General features: G+C 33.8%; 1 protein-coding gene across 2 annotated transcripts in view; it reads left to right on the top strand.

Moving 5' to 3' along the window:
- Positions 1-1,311: 1,311 nt before the first annotated feature.
- LOC129235178 (uncharacterized) overlaps positions 1,312-21,651 on the top strand; it is a 35,055-nt gene continuing 14,715 nt past the window's right edge. Inside the window, exons 1-2 of one of the 2 annotated variants that reach the window (XM_054868871.1) lie at positions 1,312-1,479; positions 21,197-21,448. In XM_054868871.1, coding sequence (XP_054724846.1) covers positions 21,236-21,448 — 213 coding nt within the window. In that variant the 5' untranslated portion in view covers positions 1,312-1,479; positions 21,197-21,235. Of the gene's footprint in view, positions 1,480-16,796; positions 16,888-21,196; positions 21,449-21,651 lie in introns of those variants that run through there. The other variant, XM_054868873.1, reaches the window with a different exon arrangement.

The following is a 21,651-nucleotide window of genomic DNA, read 5'->3' as shown; positions in this document are numbered from 1 at the left end:
ACTGTGTCTTCCCGCCCTCCGCTTTGTTTCCCAGCTCAAATATGCTTTGAGAGGTTTTTTCCCACTTCAGTTACATGTAAAAGTAACCCTGTGTATCTTTCTATACATGAGTCGATTTTAGTGCGAAACTACAAGAACAAATATATTAAACCAGAGGTGTCCAAACGTATTCAATCTGTGGACTCCTTTCCGATTTTTTCTGTTTCTCGCGAACCCCAATCTTGGGTTAATTTCAAAATTAGTAAATTCGTGTAATAATTATATTAGACAGTTTTAAAATAAATTGAATTATGTGGTCTATTCTAAAATCATCAAATAAAAGCAAAATGTATGAAATTGTCACGAGGCAAATTCAAAATTTATCCCACCGTGTGAAAGTTTTCAATCAGCATTTTGGAAGGCTCTTAGTATTTAATGCATATTTTAAAAATGAACGTCTAATACATTTTTGAAACCTGGAGACGAGACACAGTTTGACAGGGTTTACTACATTGTGAAAAATCAATAAAAAAAAATAATAACATTTTTATTCATACTTCAACGTAGGGAAAACGTCCCCCCGAAACATTTGGTTCTTTATTATAAAAATAATGCAAATGAAGGACTCGGGACAGAAATGGGACAAGCCACAAGGAGTGATTTTTCGATCAAAATTTTTGTTTCTCATAACTAAAATTGAAATAAATATGACAATGGATTGTGTCATCTTGAAAAAAACATATCTGGTTTTATTATTGCAAAATATGTAATGTATAATACCTTTGAAAAATTCTACAAAATTTTTTTATAAGTTGAAAATTGGCCTACTGAAAAATTCACACCATGTGGCGTATCACATTCTTACCCCGAGCCCTTCAAATGTTGTGTAAAACGGTTCCAAGCCACCTTCCTTTTTGGAGAGTACTCCCCCGAACCCCAATGTTAATCCCCCCCCCCAAAAAAAAATCCCAACTGCAGCACTGCCTGTAGAAAAAGAAAAAACAAACTTGATGTCTCTTCTCGCAGCACTATGAAATATAAACTCATCTATCCGCATTCCTCCACAAACAAAAGAAAGAATCACAAGACTGCCATTATGCACACATAAGACCCTCGAAATTCTTATTTACATGTCATTAAATAGACGAATTCCCGAGTCGTTCAGCAGTCCTTTGTTGACAAAGACAACACGCGTTTGAGCAGCTTTTTATCCCGCAAACGGTTAAAGGTTATCATGACGCAAAAACGGTGATTACGAATCTGCATCTTATCTTCCCAACTTCTCCAAGCCCTCGCTTATTGGCTTCTTCGTTAGCTGGATCATAAGTACATTTGCCTTTGTGTCAGTTTTTATGAAAATATTTATTTTTTGGGGCATTTCGTCCCTTCTGTGAGCCATGATTATTTGGTAAGACATGGCGTCCAGTCATCCTGAAAGCAAACGATAAAATTTGCGGAATTGTTTTGGAGTAAAAATAACGCTTGGAACATTTTAAGAAGGTAAGTCTCATGTTGCTCTTGCCTTGCGTCATTGCGTTACATCGCGATAATCCTTGGCCACGATTTTCACGTCTGACATATCTGTTTCTATTCTTTGGTTCTTTTGTTCTGCATGAAAAAATTTAAATTGGAAGGAAAATCTTGAACTTTAACATTTTTGAATTAATATATTTTTAAAAAATACCAAACATTTACAAACTATTGTAATCATGCTCCAGAGACATGTCTACGTGAGATGGGTTTTCCGGGTTAACCCCGTCATAGCCTTTGGTTTTAACACTATTGTCCTGTTTCCAATCCTAATATTGTAGTTTATATACAGTTGACGGAAGGATTTTTTTTTTTTTTTTTCAAAATTGGCGGTAGTGAGAAATAAGCACCACCTTTTCTAAACGGATTATTGAATAAGTATGAAATACATAAAATGCACCGCCAGCTCAGTTATTTCATCCGGAGGACTGCAGTTTCATGATTTTTAGCACTCATCAGCACGGAAAAGGAAGTATCCGAGCTGGAGGCGGAAAACCTCTTAAAGGAGCCTAGAGAGGAACCGCATCGGAAGAGTTGAACCACACCATTGCTGCCGTCATTCGTCTGGTAAGCTAATTCTACATTATCTACAAGCTTGTTTGGCTCTCTTGTCTCCGTTAAAGAGGTTTTCCGACTCCAGCTCGGTTATTTCCTATTCCGGGCTGATGAGTGCTAAAAAGCACGAAACTGCAGTCCTCGGATGGAATAACCGAGCTGGCGGTGTATTTTATGCCTTAACCCTGGCTTAGGGCGGTAACTTACTGCAAAAAGTTTTAAATGTATTTATAGAAAAGAAAATAATACGGGTCGAACTGTTTCAGTGTCGATTGTGAAAGACATTGTTTTGCTTTAGATAATAGTCAATTCTTTTAAAAGCGTCTGGAGAGAAAATTTTACTGCAGTTTTTCTTCTTTTACTTTTTGTTTATTTTCTAGCTTTAGAGTAGTTATGGTTTAGTCAACAATTGAAAATATTTTGTGACTACGAATCGTTTACTTTTTACAAACAAACAAATAAAAAATTGTTAGCAAATCCTGGATTTGTATATGATGATTGCATTTGTCGACTATTGTCATGTGGGGAAGTTGTTGACATTTTTAAGATATTTTTGAGAATCTGGGGGGAGGGGTAATCTTTTTTGTTTTCTATCTTTTTTTTTTTTTTTTTTGCTATTGTGTCAATATTATCATATGCAATGTGAAGTTTTTTGTATAATTGTGCGATGTGAGAATCTTTGAAAATCTTTCTCATACATACAATCTAACCATCAGTCCGAACAATCATCAAGTTACGCAAAACTTTGGAGAAGTATACAATGTTTCCAAACATTTAAAAATGTTCTTGAAAGGAAAAGCGAAGTGGCAACTTTTGAAACTAAAGAAGAAAGGTCAATGAATTTTCTACAAATATACACCACTTGTCCTTATATAAAAGTTTTCTCAAAAACAAGAAATGTTCTTCCATGTGTAAAAATATCTAAAAGGATTGAATAATCCGACGCAGTTTCCTGTGATTTTATGAAATAAATGTTTTGAAGTATGAACATTTTATTAAAAAAACATTAATGTGTTAAATATCGACCTTTTGTTTCACTCTTCTTCAGTTTTTGTTATTTCCGCTTCATTTATTTCAAACTTTTATAAAACTTTTGTAATTAATTTTGTTAATATAATTTAATACATTTGAAGGTTAAAGAAATATCTTTTGTTTTACAGTTGTATTTCTGATTATTTTTTACCAACACTGTTTGTTCTTTTTAAGATACTTAAAGAACTATTTTAAATCCGTTTCGGGGAATTTTAAAATCATTGAAACCCGCGTTCTAATTACTAGCTAAACGATTATTAGAAGCTGTTTAAGATATCATTTAAGCTGAATTCTTGAGAGTCATTTTTTTAAAGTTCGACAAAGTGAATGGGGGGAGGGCTGATAGTTGACACCTTCAATTTTCCTGAAACTTTCAGGATATTTTACTGGTATTATGATCAGAAAAATTGAAGCTTCTTTCCTCTCTAATTTGACTTGTTGGCCCTCGAGTGGAGGTCTAAGTTTAGGGTCGTGAGAAAAAAGAGCTGAATATATGATTGCTTTGCTTCAAAAGCAATGAGTGAACCGAGCCAATTCTTTTAAATAAGGATACTACTTGATACTAGGTACATTCTAGTATAATTATTTTGGTGACTCACTCATGGCTTTGAGGTCAAAGGTCAGTTGAATATGCATTTTTTAAAACTTTTTTTGCCTTGTTTGGGCCCGGATATCTGCTAAATTCGAAAGTAACCCTCGGAAATAAGTATATGATTAACTACTCACCACAGTATAGTACTAAGAAAAATATAAAATAAATTTCGTTTCTCTTGTCTTTAGTAGTTAAACGGTCTCAAAGTCGATGATTTTTTCTAAATGGCCAAATTTAGAGGTCAATAACTTTGATCGCGACGGATCAACAACTTTGGGACACAGCTGTAGTTATTGTCCAAGTGGTGTAGTTTAAGGTCCAGGTTAGAAACCCATTTCAACTAATCAACTTTTTTAATTACGCGGTCTCAAAGTTGATAATTTGAAACAACAAGAATCAAAGTTTTAGGTCAATTACTCTATAACGCCTGAGTCGATAACTTTGAGCAAGAGCTGTTATTATGCTCTACGTGGTGTAGTTTTAGACTCGTGTCAGAAAACCGTGAGATCTAATCATCTTACTTAAGTAAACGGTCTCAAAAATGATGATTTCAGAATAAAAGAGCGATTTTTCACGAGTTTATATGCGTGCTACTCAAAATCTTATGAGCTCAAACTCACATAAATACTAGAACGAATCAACTGCCAAATGTACTTTAAGCTCCAAAAATTTCATGCTTCCAGTGTAGTAAAGTTTACTGTAACTTTGACCACAACACGGCAATTCTTCTCATAAAGCTGATCCGCCATTTTGGAGATCCTAGATCCTCAGGATTCGGATCTCGGATGCTGAAAATTTGCATAGGTTAGTTTCAAAGACATCTCTACACCTCTATAAAATTTCATCCCATTCGAGCATGATCGAGCAGGGAAATTTTTAAAAATTTAGGTCAGTTGACGAGGAATCACTCTGATATAAGATTGTGACAATTCACATGCATCTTTGGTTATTTTTGACTTTATAATGATCATAAATCAATGCTATATTTCAGGAAGAGAATTGCAATTGTTTAAGTGATTGAGTTCATAAGTACAGTAGAATTTGCATATACACTACTCAGTAATTAAACTTTTATAAATAAACAAATTTATTAAATTTGACTCAAAAGTAAAAACATAACTGCAAAGTCAAAAAAAAAAAAAAAGGAAAGGAAAAAAACCCGCAGGTTTGTTAGACAATAAAAAAAGATGCGGTCGAAATGTGCATAATGTTTACATCAGAGTAATTCCACTTCAACTGACCTGATTTTTCAAACTGTCGCCGCTCGATCATCGCCAAATGGGATGAAATTTTAAATAGGCGATGTCTTTGAAACTAACCCGATGCTAATTTTCAGCTTCCGAGATCCGAATCCTGAGGATCTAGGATCTCCAAAATATAGTGCTCCAAAATGGCAAATCAGCTTTGTGAGAAGAATTGCCATGTTGTGGTCAAAGTTACAGTAAACTTTATTACACTGGAAGCATGAAATTTTTGGGGGTTAAAGTACATTTGGCAGTTGATTCGTTCTAGCATTTATGTGAGTCTGAGCTCATAAGATTTTGAGTAGCACGCATATAAACTCATGAAAAATCGCTCTTTTATACTGAAATTATCATTTTTGAGACCGTTTAATTAAGTAAGATGATTAGATCTCATGGTTTTCTGACACGAGTCTAAAACTACACCACGTAGAGCATAATTACAGCTCTTGCTCAAAGTTATCGATGCGGCAGATTGCGGAAAAATAACCAAAAAGTAAACATTTTGATTCCCCCAATTACAGGAAAAGCCTTTAAAACAAGAGCAAGAATTTTACTTGTTCATATTCGAGAAAAAAAATGGCAACAGATCTTTCGTCTCAATGATTTTTGTCACGCTATAAATTTTAATAAAAGCATTGTCGCGGAAAGTTGAGATAAAGCACTGAATGGAGGAAAGCAGAGGCGGCATTTCAGCATTTCATTTGGGAGGTCGAGTTTCTTAAATATGAATTACCCCAGTATAGAACAAAACACATATTAGTTAACAGCTAGTAATCATGATATGGGGGGAAGGGAGATTGCATCGTTAAAGAGCCCCCAGAAAAGATATTTGTAGATGTGAGATATTTTTTTCAAAAATAATATGTATTTTTAAAGAGTATCTATTAAAGCATACTATGCATTGAGCAGCTGAAACGTGTTTCTAGCAGAAGAAAGTGACGAACACTCATTAAATAGACACGCTTAAAATATGAGCGTAACAATGAATGTAAAATACTAAGGCATTTCCAGCCACACCCCTGCACAGGTTTCTCATAACCATCGTTACAAAGAGCACACAAGAACGAGATATTTAGCCTATATGACGAAATTACATCTTTAATTAAAATTTACCATGATTCTTCATTAGTTTTTTCTGTTCTGAAAGGGTCGGTAAAGGCTTGATGAATTTCTAATGATTTAAGAAACGGAAAACACTTGCTCATGTCTGGAAATATGCCGAGTTTCAACTACCATTATGAATAACCAGCAAGATTGTTTTTCTTGAACATTGATTTGCGATTTATGTAAATTAAATTTGATCATTTTTATCATTTCTCTCAAAAAAATTGGCGGTTCGACACCCTCTCGATCCCTCCCTATTTGCCGCCCCTGGAGGAAAACCTTCGAAAAATAGGGATTTTAAGTCGAAATCTACGTGTCATAATTAACATATATAGTTTTTAATTGATATCTCTGCTAATTATTATCGGTAGCTTACGTTAAATAGCCAAACATAAAGACGGTAAGATTACGAATCCATCGATACTTAATTCGATAGTCAGTTCACTGTGGTTCAGGAGAAGAAACTCGGATATAGATGACTACATAGATACATGCATAGATACATAGGTACATACATAGATACATAGGTACATACATAGATACGTACGCTCAGTTATTAATTATGTAAGATAAGGCCACTATAAATAATTGGAGTTTAAGGTGCACTCTCACGCTAGAGTTGCTTGAATTCTGAACCAGCTTCATGCTCAAGAATTCTCATGTAAAGACAAGGGCAGATCCACCTTCTGGTTTTGGAGGCAGGGGCGCCCCGCGCTTAAATTTATGTGAGGGCGGAAATTCCGACGAATGGAACTCTAAATTTTGCCGAAGGACGATAATTTTACTGAAGGGAACTCCAAATCTCGGAGGACGATAACTTTGCCGAAGAGAACTCCAAATTTTATCAAATGATGATAATTTTGCCGAATCGTCAGACAAAATAGCCGAATAAAGGCATTTTTAGAAGGTCACAGTGACCTCCCGCTCCCCTCGGGACGCTCCTGTTTAGAGGGTATTAGTGTCGGAAAGGAAGAATCAAAGTGCACATTTTTGGCTCAATTAGGGGGTCAGGGACGAATTTTTCGAAAATAAAGTTTCTAAAATGCTAAAATTTCTAAATGCTACGCAAAGAAATGTTACCGATCCACACATTGACTGATTGATATGCGTAAATGAGATGTTTTCCTTCACCCGTGATTGACCTTGATGTGTCAGATTAGATAATTCCCCTCCCTCCTGATGTCAGCAGAAATGAATACTTAAATGCTTTTTTTCGAAACATCGCCTTCTCGAGACAATGAACATCAGGGAATGTCCTCGTTGAGAAATCACAGCACGCGTGTAGCCAATCGCTTCATTAATTGCTGCTTGGTTCTAAAGTTTGATACATCTTCATCTGGAAAAAGCGGTTTCTGGTGACTCCAAAACACGAATACTCATAATGCTTTGCTGTTTGTGCATCATGACGTCGTTCTTTCACATAAACCTTTCTGATTTTTTTTTCTGAGCAATCACGATTGCTAATTATTTTCACTTGACCATCCTTGACGTTCCGATTCCTTTTTCATCCCCACCGTCTCGCGACTGTCCCCCGGTAGCCGCTTCTCCTGGTCGTTGGCGTCCATGTCCTACACACACATTTTAATAACTATAATCTGTGTTGAAATCGGTTTGTATGGGAAAAATATCCTGCTAAAAAAAGGGAAAATATCTGAGCCCCCTCCCCCCCCTTAAAATTTTCCATATGGGTGCCTTTGTTTTGCTGTATTATTTTATCTCTCACTACAAAAGGGGTAACTTTCTCCTGGAATGAAAATACAGAATTAGTTTAGTTCACCAAAAATATAGGTAACATATAGGCTGACCATACCAACTGACGTCATGCAAAACGTTGAAAACTGCTAAAGATATTATTGTCTTTCGCTCCAGCTGAAAAATCGCCAGTTCATCTGTAAGTTTATACAATTTTTAAAAGTTTGTTTTAGATATCCATCGTATTTCGTACGAAAAAGTAGTAAATCGTGATGATTACTCAAACCTTTATAAATCTTGCTGAATAGCTGGGGTGCCCACCTGGGGGGTGGGGGGTCATTAAAATTTTTAGGGGGTGTTTTGAGGGGTATTTTTCTCTTTTTAAGGGGAAGGCCCTTGTTTTTTTTTGGGGGGGGGTCTTTGCAATTTTTAGGGCTTTGCGTGTGTCCTTGCTCGGAGAGGGGGGGTTGGAGGGGGGCACACCTGTCAATAGTGTTGACCGGAGGCAACGAGAATTGAAAAAATTAACTACTTCGGAAGCTTCATCAAAAACTTTCTTTAAATCAGATGTTTTTTTTTTTTTTTTTTTTTTAAACTGCTGACATTACGATAATACAATAACACACCTACTACTTCAATTTAGAGCAGTATTTTTTCTCCCTGAAAGTTTCTCTTTATCTGAAATTACTGTATAAAATAATGAAGTTATGCAACTCGCGGCGGAACACTTCTCATCGGACACTTTGGGAATTGCTGCAATATAGGAATTGAAAAGCAAAATAAATTACATTTTTAGTTTATATGAGTGAAAAAACAGTATTTTGAGTTCATCTGATTTTCTTAAAATTTATAAAAATCACAAACGTAGCTTACAGCTGTTTCAGCATCGCTAGATTCTGAATGCACTCACTTGCCACAGCAAGTGCAGCTGTATCACAGCTCATTCATTCCATATTTATTGCATATAGCACAAAGTTTTGGATCGCTTGGATCAAAAAGGTCATCATTTTCGTCGTTGTCACAAAACTTTTTGACGTCGATGTCCTCCTCATCTGAAGAGTTTTCCAAACTAAAAAGTCGCTTGTCCCTTTTCTGAACAGATTTATTCATTTTCTTTTGCTGTGTTGTAACTGCTTTCTCTTTCTTTGTCTTGGATTCAGTTTTGATATACATTCCCAAAACCTTTGCTACAGATTTTCTTTCGGCTTGTTTCGTTGTGAAAGTCTTTTCCTTTCTTTTAGCTACTGTTTCTTTCAAAACTGCCTTCATTGGGGTTCCCGTTAGAATTGACGAGTGGCCTTTCCTTTTAGAACATTCCTCTACCCCTTCTGCTGTCAATTTTGGAATTGGTAAAAAGTTTTCTCGCGATTGAAGAAACGTTTTTGAGGCACCTCCTGAACGGTCTTTGATGAGCAAGCTGCTACATCCAGTAACTCACCTTCAGACGTATTGCTTGCATTTACAATAGTATTTTCTTCACCAGTTTCTTCTGTTAAGACTAACTTCTGTTAACTCTTTTTACGAAGCAGTTTACAAGAGCGCATTCCTTTAAAAAATTGTTTTTGACCTATACAGTGGAAAGACTCTTTCAGGGGTAATGCCACCACTATGGCGGCATCACCCCCGGCAATATGGAAGAAATGTAGATTTAAAGACATCAAAACAAACGGAAGTGATAAATATTGTTGATTAAAATGTAGGCTAAAATATCTTGTTAAAGGTGGTTCATAGCAAATGTTGCCACTGTAGCATCTAACAGTACATACCTCAGCTTATTCAAAGCGGAAAAATAAGATCAAACTTCTTCAAAACAACGTTCGACACTACAAAAAAAAAAAAAAAAAAAAACCGCGCGCAACGTTTGTTATTGACTTGGGGCATTGGTTGTAGCTAGTGATGTTCCGGATATCCGTATCCGTATCCGCGGATATCCGAGGGAAAATAAAGATCTGTATCCGTATCCGTTACTTTTTTGGCGGATCTTAAACGGATCATTTCTATTCTAAAAATTTTATTTGAATAAAAGACTCTTAAATTCCGTTTAAATTAGGTTTTATTCCCTATTTAAATTATAAGGTATCATTTCAGAAGCCAATTTGTACCCCCCCCCCCCGTTGCGAAAAGGAAGGGGAAATAAGTTTTAAAAATGTGTATCAGTGTGTCTTTTTGTGGCATCGTAGCTCCTAAACAGATGAACCGATTTTTATAGTTCATTTTTCGTTCAAAAGGTGTTTTGATCAAAAGTGTTCTTAGCTTGGCCTCGATTTTGTAGAACTTTAATTACCGGAGACATTAATTAAAAACCGATTTAATATTTTTCACAATTATGGTAGTAAAAATTTACCCATACGTTAAAAATGTTGGCCCTAATTGAAAGAACGAAGTTTTCTGCGTTTGATATTTATTTGAAACTTCTAACTTATATACATTAGGAGCTATAATCTCGTTAAGCAAATTTTAAATACAATTATAAGCCTTTATACGCGTGATTAGTAGCGATTTCATAGTCGGAAGATAAGGAGAAAAAGCTCAATGATTTTCAATTTTTACCTGCTATCAGTTCATATCTATCTTCTATCTTCTTCTTCTTCTATACATATAATAAAACAAGATGTTTGTGTGTGTGTGGTGTGTGTGTGTGTTTGTGGCGCGCATCCTGGGAAAACGGTAAGGCCTAAAAAGATGAAATTTGGTACACAGGTGCAGTTTTTGCTGAAAATGTACACCTCGGGCTTCGATTTTTGATATTTTAATTAGAAAAAAAGTTATTTAATGTTTTATGTTATTTTTAGCACTTTTTAGTACTTTTGACCTCACAGATCCCGAACCAATCGCGCCAGACGGATATTTTTTGTACTATTGTGTAGGAAATTTAATTTTAAATATGATGAATGAAAAAATTTTGAAGATAGAGCAATTTTTGTATTTGTTATAGATTTTTGAAAAAACCTTTATTTTGCATTTTTTTCTGGGTTTAGTTTTTTTCGAAACCCATCCTGCAAAAAGTATTGAGCTCTCGATTCCAAAATTTTAGTTGGTAATAGTAAAAACATTCAGCCCCCTTCAGAAGAAAAAAGTTTTTAAAAATACGCAATAGTTTTTTTTCTACAATTTTTTTAATGCAAAACGACATCATCATATCCTTCATGTCGGTCGAAAATCATTCCTCGCTCTTTTTCTGCCAATGATGTCACAGCGTGAATTTCGATTCGATATTACGACAGCCGAATCTTAATCGCAACAAAATTTAATTGTATTTTTTCCTATCTAGGTTTTTTACTTTAATAAATATTGATTTCTTCATATTTCAAACAAATAATTCAGTTCACTTTTTTTTACTGTCTTTTCTCTTCACTTTCTTTTTTAACGTTCAGAGATTTCTCAGATCTTTATTTTTCCAACTTTTTTTTTTTTTTTTTTTTTCTGGACTGTTTGCTATATTTATTTTTGGTCACATATTTTTGCGCATTTTAATTCAATAAAAGCGGTGATTTTTTTATCTTTTGCAAATGCTGCTTTTTGGACACTACAGGGAACATAAGAGCCTTTTTTTGCGTGTAATTTTAAGTAAATAAATAAAGCCCGCGGTTTTTTTGCATGATTTTTGTAGGGATTGGTGGTTATGTTTGGTAGATAGAGAGATGATTTTAAGTGGGCAAAAAATGTTTTTTTTTTTTTTTTACATAGAAAGGATTGTTAATTACTATCAGAGGTAGATATGCATAGATCGTATAGATAGATAGATAGAGAGAAAGAAAGGTGGACAAATATAGAGGTGGATACAGTAGATGGATAGTAAGAAATAGAGGAACTTCAAAGGGGGATCAATAGCTCCCCCCCCCCAACCCCCACACACCATGACTTTGAAAAAACAATGCTTTCACATAAAAGTGGAAATGCTTTTTGTTATTTTCCGACAAAATTTGCATGAAGAGCATGCCCTTTGTGCCTCCCCTCCCCCTCCCTGAAAAATATTCCAAAGGACATAACGGGAGATAGATCTAGAAAATACTTTATTCAACACTAAAATTGTTTAAGCAGCCGCCGATGGCGGCAACCTTGGCGTAAAAAGGCGAATGTTAATATTGATGTATAGAGAAAAAGATTTGATTAATACCATCGACAATTTTTTTTAAGCAGCCGCCGAAGAAGTCAACATTGCCGTAAAAAGGCGAATGATAATATTGTTATACAGAGAAAAACATTGATTAATATCGTCGCTGAATTGTCTAAGCAGCCGCCGAAGGCGGCAACCCTGGGCCAAAAAAGCGAATTGCGTAAAAAGGCGGACCAGCTGGTCGCCGCAGGCGGCTAGTTTGTTGATAAATGTGTGTTCTGTCTGACCCGCGAAATTCATCTTAATATGAGGTCGGCTCTCTGGTACACGTTTTATTTTTTAATTTTTAATTTAATATTAGTTTTTGTTATTCAGGGTGGCGACAGATCAGGGAAATCAGGGAGATCAGGGAAAAGTCAGGGAACTTTATTAATCAGGGAAAAGTCAGGGAAATATCAGGGAATTTTGAAAAAATAACAAAAAATCAGGGAAAATTGATTTTATGAAGAATTTTTTTTTTTGCTTTACAAAATTAAGTACTCTAATTCCCTACGCATTTTCCGCCAATTATCTGTTCAAAAAAAAGTAAAATTAATGAGGTGCGATTATACGCTGCCGCATAGTTGTGCATCTTTTTTCCTCTACGTCAAAGTATTGAATCTTACTTATTAACCACAGGATGAACTTCCTAAGATTGCTTCTGTGTCTGTTAGGTTGTTTACTTTACCTAGCTTGAAATTTCCTTTTACGCTTTCAATGCTACGTAAAATACACAGCCATACAGGCAAAGAGGAAGCCTTCATTAATGCCTTAGCTCCTTTGCCTTTATTCCATTGTCTCGAAGTAATTAGCGTACTGTAATCACGATTTCAAGAAGAAATCTTTGGTTTTTGAATTAATACTATAAAAGCTTAAAAGTTATTACTTCTTCGCGTTTTTAATTTAATTCCTAAAATTGAACTTTCAATTAAAAAAACTTTGTTTTTTGCCGTTATACTATTTGTTGTCACCGCAGATTATAATGGTTTTCTTTTCTTCAGACTTAAGTGATACTTTAATTTATAACCAAGTTGTATTCTTCTTTTATATATTTTAAAATTAACTAATTGTTTTTTTTCCCTTGCATTTTAAAGTTGTTTGTTACAAAAGAAATCTAAGATTTTTTTTTTTCGTTACATACTGAAATCATTTGAAATAGAGTTAACTTGTGCACCTAGGTAAATATCTTTATTTGTTTATTGTTAAAATGCTGTATTCATTCATTTAAACCTATGTTCTTGCTTAGAGAAAAGCTCCCTATGAATGAATGTCAAATGGTTTCATCTGTTTTGCATAAATAGGTCAATTAGTTATATAAGAATAACTACATTACTTCTATTATTTCACTATTACTTGTTATTCTTGCAACAATTATTATACTGTTTGAAAACTTAGTTCAAAATAATTTCAATTGCTTTTTAGTTCTATCATAAATACACATATGTTTTTAAGAGTAATTTTAATAGTTTCTTAAAATTCTTATGCTAAGTGGTTTCTGGAAGTAAAGTATTTTTTTTTTTTAATTTTCTATAATCTTTCCATGTAGAAAAATTTAATATGCTGTTTTGTAGGCTTTTTTCCCCTCAAAAAATTGACTTGATATGTTTTTTTAAACCATTTTATTAAAAAAGTAGCATCTTTTTAAAATATATCTTTAGTTCAACAACTTTACGCAACTTAAAACATTTAAAATACTGCATTTTATACAAACATGCAATGGATTTCAAGTAGAGCAAAGAAAGAAAACCATTATCATTGGTAACGTAAATCAGGAAAATTTGGTGAACTTAATCAGGGAAATCAGGGAAAAGTCAGGGAACTTTTTTTCACAGTTCCTGTCGCCACCCTGTTATTGATTTGGGGTTTCTGTTACACTCTTGCTCCTGTATCCTACATCAACCGAGTAAGCAAGAAATAATTTTTCACTTTCCATCTAGCAGCGCTGACCCATTCCTTCCAACTCTCCCTCAATTTTAACGGATATTTTTTTAAAGAGTAAATCATAGTCTTGGTTATATTTTTGCCGCAGTTGACATTTTTTGAAAAAACTGCCATCATTCTGACGGGAATACCTTCCATAACAAATTTTACTCTTGGATAGTTGAATCGGGTAAAAAAAAATAAATTGAGATCAGTATCCGTATCCGTATCCGCGGATCTTGGCACTAATGGTCCGGGTCCGTATCCGTATCCGCGGATCTTGACACTAATGGTCCGTATCCGTATCCGCGGATCTACTTTTTTAACGATCCGGCACATCACTAGTTGTAGCACCGTTCGCTACAGGTCAGGAGCTGTCTGGCCGGCTGGCCGGTTTTTTTTTATTCAAATATCAGAAGTGGCAGCATTTCCCCAGGTGGCGGCAATTCCCCGGTCTACCCTAATAATACACACAATACAAAAGAAACACACACACACACACACACAAAGGAATTTTCCAAAAATAACACACAAGAGACCGTATTATTTCAAGATGAAGAAATTGTTAACAGTGTTCACATTGTTAACAGTACCATCTCCCTGCGTGAATTTAGAAAGAGTATTTTCAACTGTTAGAAAGTTGAGCACTAAATGAGTTCTAGGCTCAGAAATAATTCAATAGATGCATTATGTTTTTAACTATTATTATTTTCTATTATAACATTTGTTCCTTCATTTATTCACACAACGTTTTCATAAATAATACAATTTTTTTAGAAAATGTGGCAGAGAAACAATATGTTTTCAAGCATTTTTTGAGAAATTTCAAATACCGATATTGATACCGGTACGCCGGTGTTACGTTTTAAAAATACCGAATACCGTATTGAATTTTTGGTCCGGTATTGCAATCCCTACATGCCAACGTTCATTCACACAGGTCTGCGCACACATAAACCAACACGTACACATACACAACTATACACACCTAACCGCCCAAGAAGAGCGGCAGGCTTGGGGGACAGGAGCCGTTTCTAGAAACAATAACTCCCTTGAGTAGGGTCTTGTCGCAGCTCGTGATGGCGAAAAACATAATTTGAATTCAAAATTTCAGAATTCAAATTATTATTATTATTATTATTTGTTGATGAAATAAACTATTTTCTTCAGACTTTTTTTTTCTTTTCAATGAGATAAACATTTTTTTTTTAAATTTAATTCATAAAATGTTTAATGTTATCGAAAACCATGATCGCAAATGTGCACGATATTTTATTTATTGTTAAAATACCGTTAGAATATTTAGATCTCTGACGCGAGGCGGAAAAGAACTTTTATTTCTTTTCCCCCATTGGTAACGTTAATCTAAAATAATAATATCATAATATATAATTATTCAGTAGTGAGAAAAGACTAATATAGTAAGAGATCCCAATGTAAATTTGTATGCTCATCCCTTTTTAAAACAAATACAGTTTTACCATCGATTACATGGAAAGGCTAATATCCGGTTTATAGGCGGAAATGGACGTATCTATTAGTTTATAGGGGTGTTAATTGGTTTGTTTCAGATATGTACTTTTTCATCTCTATTATTTAGCCTTAGTTTTGTAAAAATGAAAATTTGCTCGCAGCAACATTTTTTAAAACTAAAGTAGATTCTATCTCTATTCTCACGGCAAAAGTTAATTGATTTATTTATTCACAACAAAGTTTTGAGCTTACCATTTTGCTTTTACGTTCCTGAACGAAATGAAAATATTTTCTTTTCTTTTTTTTTGTTTCCATGGTAACTATCTTTGTTTCCCCTTACTTTATTTCTGAGAATGCAATAAATGAATAAGGCACTAGTGACATTATAAAACGCGTGTATCAATATCCCATCGCTATTTTCCCATTTTCCCTGCTAGATTGAATCAGATGGAATCGTCTTTACTTGGCAGATTGCCAGATTACATACAATCCGTGGTCAAACAGTACAATTTTTATACATACATACTTGATTGGAGGAATATGTTTCTGTCGGATTGCCTATCAACAAAACGCCTCTTTTGAATTTTTAGTGCGTTTTTCTTTTCTAGTTTTGCGGTGAATACCTCAAAAAATATTCACTTGCGAGTGCAATCATTTATTGACGAACTAAAAAGCTTAAAATTATCTGAAGTTGACCAATGACACCTTTGATCTAATCTATTTTCCATATGGCAAATAGAATATCGAAAATTCCAGAGCTGTGGACTCAGAGAGAAAATATTTTATTCCGACTCTTGGAACTTTAAAATCTTCGACTCCGACTCCTTCAAACCAAAATCGTTCCGACTCCAACTCCTCTTCTTCCTCTAAGCATACTTATCGCACTTCAAAAATACTGCATTCAGTCGGCTTTTCGACCAGGAAGAGGATGCACTAAAGCAAAGATGTCTTGCGTGGGTTTAACTAGTTTCATTTTAATTCAATTTTCATATTGACAATTTTCATATTGATTTTTCAATTGATTACGACAAATTTCAAAACTAGGTGAGCTTGCACTTCTTTTGTTAGAAGTCCTCCTGCTCAGAATGATTAATGAAAAAAAGTCTTTTTATGAGGAGGTTTGAAAATTGTACTTTGATGAAAAAAATTATTAAATTAATTTTATCATTTCTTGCGAATAACTTAGCAGGAAACTGCTTAAACTAGCATAAATAGCAGTTCAGTTAAGGTTTAATAAACTGTATAAAATTAAGAGTATCTTTTGTTTTGTTTAATCATTGATTTTCCCTATTCAATCGTGAAGCTTTACGATGGGATTTTTTTTTTTTTTTTTTTTTGAGATTTAGTTTTGTGTTTTTCTACAAATTCAAAAATTATTTCATACGCTGTGAACATGCAATGCAATATTACTTTAATATAGAATTAGATATCGAATTAACGATTCAAATAAATTCTATGAGGAGCTGCAGTCTTTGGCCAATGACTGCTGAAAGAGGTGAAACAAAGACCCACCGAATTACACCTGTTCAAACAGACATCTGTCTTGCCCGAGCAAAATTGAAATGCTTTACTCTTTGGCCAACTTCTTAAATCAGCGCAAAGTGGCGTATTCGCAACTCCAATAAACTATAGGGGAAGCTGCAGCAACTGTTTAATGGCGGAAGAAAAAGGTAAAACAAATGCTGTAACTTATAACTTGCTTTGACGCTTAGTGAATGGCAGTAATTTTTCATCGTGTTTGTGGAAAGCTTTCTTTTCTATTCTTCTGAAATTATATTACACCACAAATTGTCTGAAGACTGTAATTTACCCCAAAGAAAACACGTGGAATGGAATGTTTTACCTTTTTCTTTAGTATTGTTTATCACCGCAAGGTAGCGTATTCGAGCTCTGGAGTTGCGAATCCAATCCACGAGTTCTAAAATAATAATCAAGCAGTGAATTTAAAATATCGTCTGCTTTGAAAATCAATATTATTTAAAAAGAACAAGATAAAAAAATATAGTATTCGCAACTTCAACAAACTATAGGGGGCACTGCAGCCACCGTCTAATGGCGGATGAAAAAGGTAAAACAAACGCATGCCGTATCGTAGAAAATGCTAATAAGCCTAGTAATTTTTTTGTTTGTATGCATGATTTTTTTTTTTTTTGCTTTATTCTTTTTAAGTTAATTTTTAAAGTCTAAGGATATTCTGGTCCACGTAGAAAGAAATGAGAACTCAAGAAGCATTACTAAACGTCAGAAATTAATGCAAATTACGTAGTTATTTCCAAGCAGTCATTTCCACTATGTTGAATTCGATATCTATCAAATCTTGATGGAACTGATTCGTGTGGCCATAAGACTGACAAGAATAACAATTAATGCTAGATGATTTAATTATATGACATTACGAATTATTATAAAAAGAAGATGATACTTCTTTGCCTTTCTTGGATAGCGCTAATTGTTTTGCATTTGTAGCTGAGTTGTTTTTCTCAAATTGCCGAATCGGTTAATTTAAAAATTTTCTGTTTCGTATATTTCTAATTTCTGAATAATGATTAAATTCTGTCATGCTATTCAAATCATCAACAAAATTCTCACGGATATATAATATGGTGTTAGCTTTTTTTTTTTTTTAAATTGATCTACCACTATTTCTTTTAACTTATAGAATTCTGTTATCTTTCTACCATTTTATTCCACTCATGATAAAAAAATAAAATGCTTTTACTGACATGGCGAAATCTCGCCAAAGATTCTTTGCTCGTACAATACTAAAACTATAACCCTAAACAAATTTTTGGTGAAACTTTTCAGCTGAGAATGAAAGCAATAAAGTAAAGTTGGCACACTGTTTTGGCGATGAAAATTCTCGGCTTTTGTTTTTGTTTCAAATTTCTTTCCTGGTTAAACATTTTTCATTTCGTTCTACGATAACATATTCAAGTAAATATTTTGCATCCTGTCCATTCCTGCAGTAAAATAAGGTTAGTTAAATTAATTATTTTTAAACTAGGCGGAGATGAAAGCCCGAATTCTTCCACTAATATTATTAAATCCTTCTTTCGAGCTTAAGAAGAAGGGAAAAAAACATATTCTTACAAATTCACACAAGACAATAAAAAAATTTACCCGGTATAACGTTATCCTCTTTCAAAAAAAAAAAAAAATATATATATATATATATATATATATATATATATATATATATATATATATATATATATATATATATATATATATATATATATAAAACCTTCGAACAGTATTTGTTTTGAATTTCATGCAAATGCGTGTTAATCCAGAGTTTTCTTGTGTTTAGGATTTCGCCATTTACGAAAATCAACTCACTATTTAGAGGAAAATAATGAAAACTAACATTTATTTGAGACGCTCGAGAATACCATTACGGGAGGAAACAATTTCTGTTGCTGGAAGCAATCTAAGACACATAGAATGCGTCAATAATTACTCATTAACAAACTGCCTATGTTTACCAACAGACACACATGGAACGCAATGTTTTACCTTTTTCTTTAATTTTGTAAATCACCGCAAGGTAGCGTATTCGAGCGCTGGAGTTGCGAATTAAGAAAATGAAATTTATATTTTATTTTTTAATTTATCGTCTGCTAATATATTTAATTTTGTTACATTTTGTAAACATATTTTGGCATCAATTAGAACTGTTGCTTATGTTCTAAAGATTTTTGCGTCGCGTCGGTTACTTTTCTGCGAGCAATCAATATGTTTTTCGTGCAGTTAAGTGCCTTCCAAATTTTTGTTTTTAGCACTATTATTTTAAAACTTTTCTATTGAAGATGCTGATAGTTGTAAATTATACTGAAACATAATATCTAGAATTTTATGAGTGAATTTGATCGTTTGCTGTAGCAGGGGTCAGAGCTGTCCTACATTTTTGTAAAATTTCTAATTTTTAAAAAGTTTTAAAATTCCTAATATTTTGAACTTCGTCATAAATATCGTAAAATTTGTATTCTTTTGCTCCTCATTTTTGCAGAAAAAGAGAAGTTTCTTTCAACTTAAGTTGAATTTATTTTCTTGCAAGTTTTTTTTTTTTTTTACTCTTATGGTTTGTACATAGTTACGCATTTGGAAAAGCCTTTCTTCACAGTCGTCGGAAGTTTCCAAGACGCTGTGTTATTTATACCACTAAAGAGCAAAAAATAAATTACTTTTAAATTAAAAAAAACTGCCTTCAAAAAACACCTAGGAAATAAAAAGCAATTTATTAATAATAATTGCAATAAATAAAAGGAAATAAAATGTTACACTTACATACTATTTCCTACCCAAACCTAAAAATGAAATTTATTTTACAATTCCAGTACAATAATCAACTAAACTAAACGCTGAATTATAAAATAAACACTGATTTTAATTACAATGCGATGAATTATTTTAAATATCCAGCTAATTATATACGATCTCTTAATTTTTAATAACCTTTTGAAGTCGGGGCGTCCTATAAACTATTACCTAACATAAATGAGTAGGTTTAGTTTTAAAGACTAATTTCGCGTTTTGTTAAATTAGTGTTTAATTCAGGATTCGGTGGGTGGTCAGTTACGTTAGGTAGTAGTTCATAGGAGTCCTCGACTTGAAAAGGTTATTAAAAATTAAGAGATTGTATATAATTAGTTAGGTATTTAAAATAGTTCATCGTATAGTAATTAAAATCAGTGTTGATTTTATAATTCGGTGTTTAGTTTAGTTGAATTTTATACTGGAATTGTAAAATAAATTTCATTTCTAGGTTTGGGTAGGAAATAGTATTAAGTGTAATCAGTTATTTTTTGCTTTTTCGTTCGTAGGTGTTTTTTGAAGGCGGTTTTTTTTATTTAAAAGTCTTTTTTTCATTTTGTAGTTGTGAATTTTTTTTCTTCATCTTTCTCACCAGTTAAATAATATTTTGCAAGCAAATCATATCTAGGCCATCATTCTGATGAAGTAGGATTTTATTTTGTCTTGATAGCTGTAAAATTAACCGAGCTAGATGTATTTATGTAAAACTTGTTTTTGGTCCAAAAACGGCTACTAAGCAACCTTAAAATGACCCGTAAAAAAGTATGAGCATAAATTTTTTTTCTTTGAACACTTTTGAACTCACTTGGTGGTGAGAAAACCCTAGCGAAAAAATTAGGAAAATAAAAAATGTAGAGCAACAAATTCTATTCTTTTTGGGTGATTTCAAATGGATTGACCCTTATTGTTAACATCACCCAATGCCGATTGAAGCTCATACAATAATCGTGGTAAAGATTACTTCTCTGACAAGAACTGCCCATGGTATGTCACTCCGTTGAATTGACCTAGCAATTTGAGCATTGGCAACCGCTTGAGCTAAAAATTGAAATATTTGTTTGCAAGTTTCACACCATATCTTTGCGTTCATGTGATCTTAAATTCTGTACCTGAGAGCCAGAAAAACGTAAGTCACATTGTGATAATTTTACACGAGAGAGGAAAAACTTTTTCGGGCGCATACAAAGGATCTGAAGCTGGTTCTTTTAACCATGGTAAAAAATTGAAAAGGATTTTTTTTTTTAATAGAATTGCGTTCACATGGCTAGATGCGGAATAGGATTCTACATACAATGCACAAAACAGAAAATCGAAACATAACGGAAAAGAAAATCGAAATTTTTGAACTTACGTCCTTCTGACTGTGAGGTACAGAATTATCTTGAGCATAATACACAGAAATAATTTAAAATTAAAATTTATCATGAAACAAATATTAGTTAAAAAAGAATGTCTCCATGAATAAGTCAGGCGAGAATTGTAGTCCCTTCCCATGTTTATAGGTCTACTCATAATTTTGCTGTCATCGGACAAAATCGTGGTTTTACTGCAGGGTATAAACTCTTAAAGACATCTTTCTAACTCTGATCCCTCTTTGTTACTAGGCAAAAGCACTACTACTTCAACTTTCTTTAATAATTTTCGTGGCTTTCATTTCTTTTCTAGATTCCAGACTGATAACGTTAGGGACAGAAAACATTCGAAATGAGTGAGCGTCGTGTGTCTGGTTGGTTTGTGATGTCTGCCGTGTTCCTGGTGGCAGTCTTCGGACTGTTTTTCACGTTCACGGAGCGAAAGACGTGGCCTGAGCAGCGCGTAGAACTCACAGCCACAGACATGCGGTTGGCACCTCCTGCATCTACACTGTGGTGCGAAGCGGTGACGTTGCATTCCGACCACCCGTTTGTGGCCTATCAGGTAAGAAAAACCTCAAAACATCGTCCAGCGACATCGAAACATTGCTAGATGATGTTGCTCTTATTTACTGTAAAAATAAAATAAATAAAAAGAGCCTCGGAATCAGTTTGAAGAAAGTGACTATTTTATTGAATTGAACACGTTTTTAGCATGTACAGTACTAAGGTACATTAAACGGAAAATCAAATTCGTAGAACACACCA

Source organism: Uloborus diversus, chromosome 2, assembly GCF_026930045.1.
Source record: "Uloborus diversus isolate 005 chromosome 2, Udiv.v.3.1, whole genome shotgun sequence".
NCBI classification, from domain to species: Eukaryota; Metazoa; Arthropoda; class Arachnida; order Araneae; family Uloboridae; genus Uloborus; species Uloborus diversus.
The sequence above is the reverse complement of the archived record's forward strand: the minus strand, read 5'-3'. Positions and strand labels throughout refer to the sequence as shown.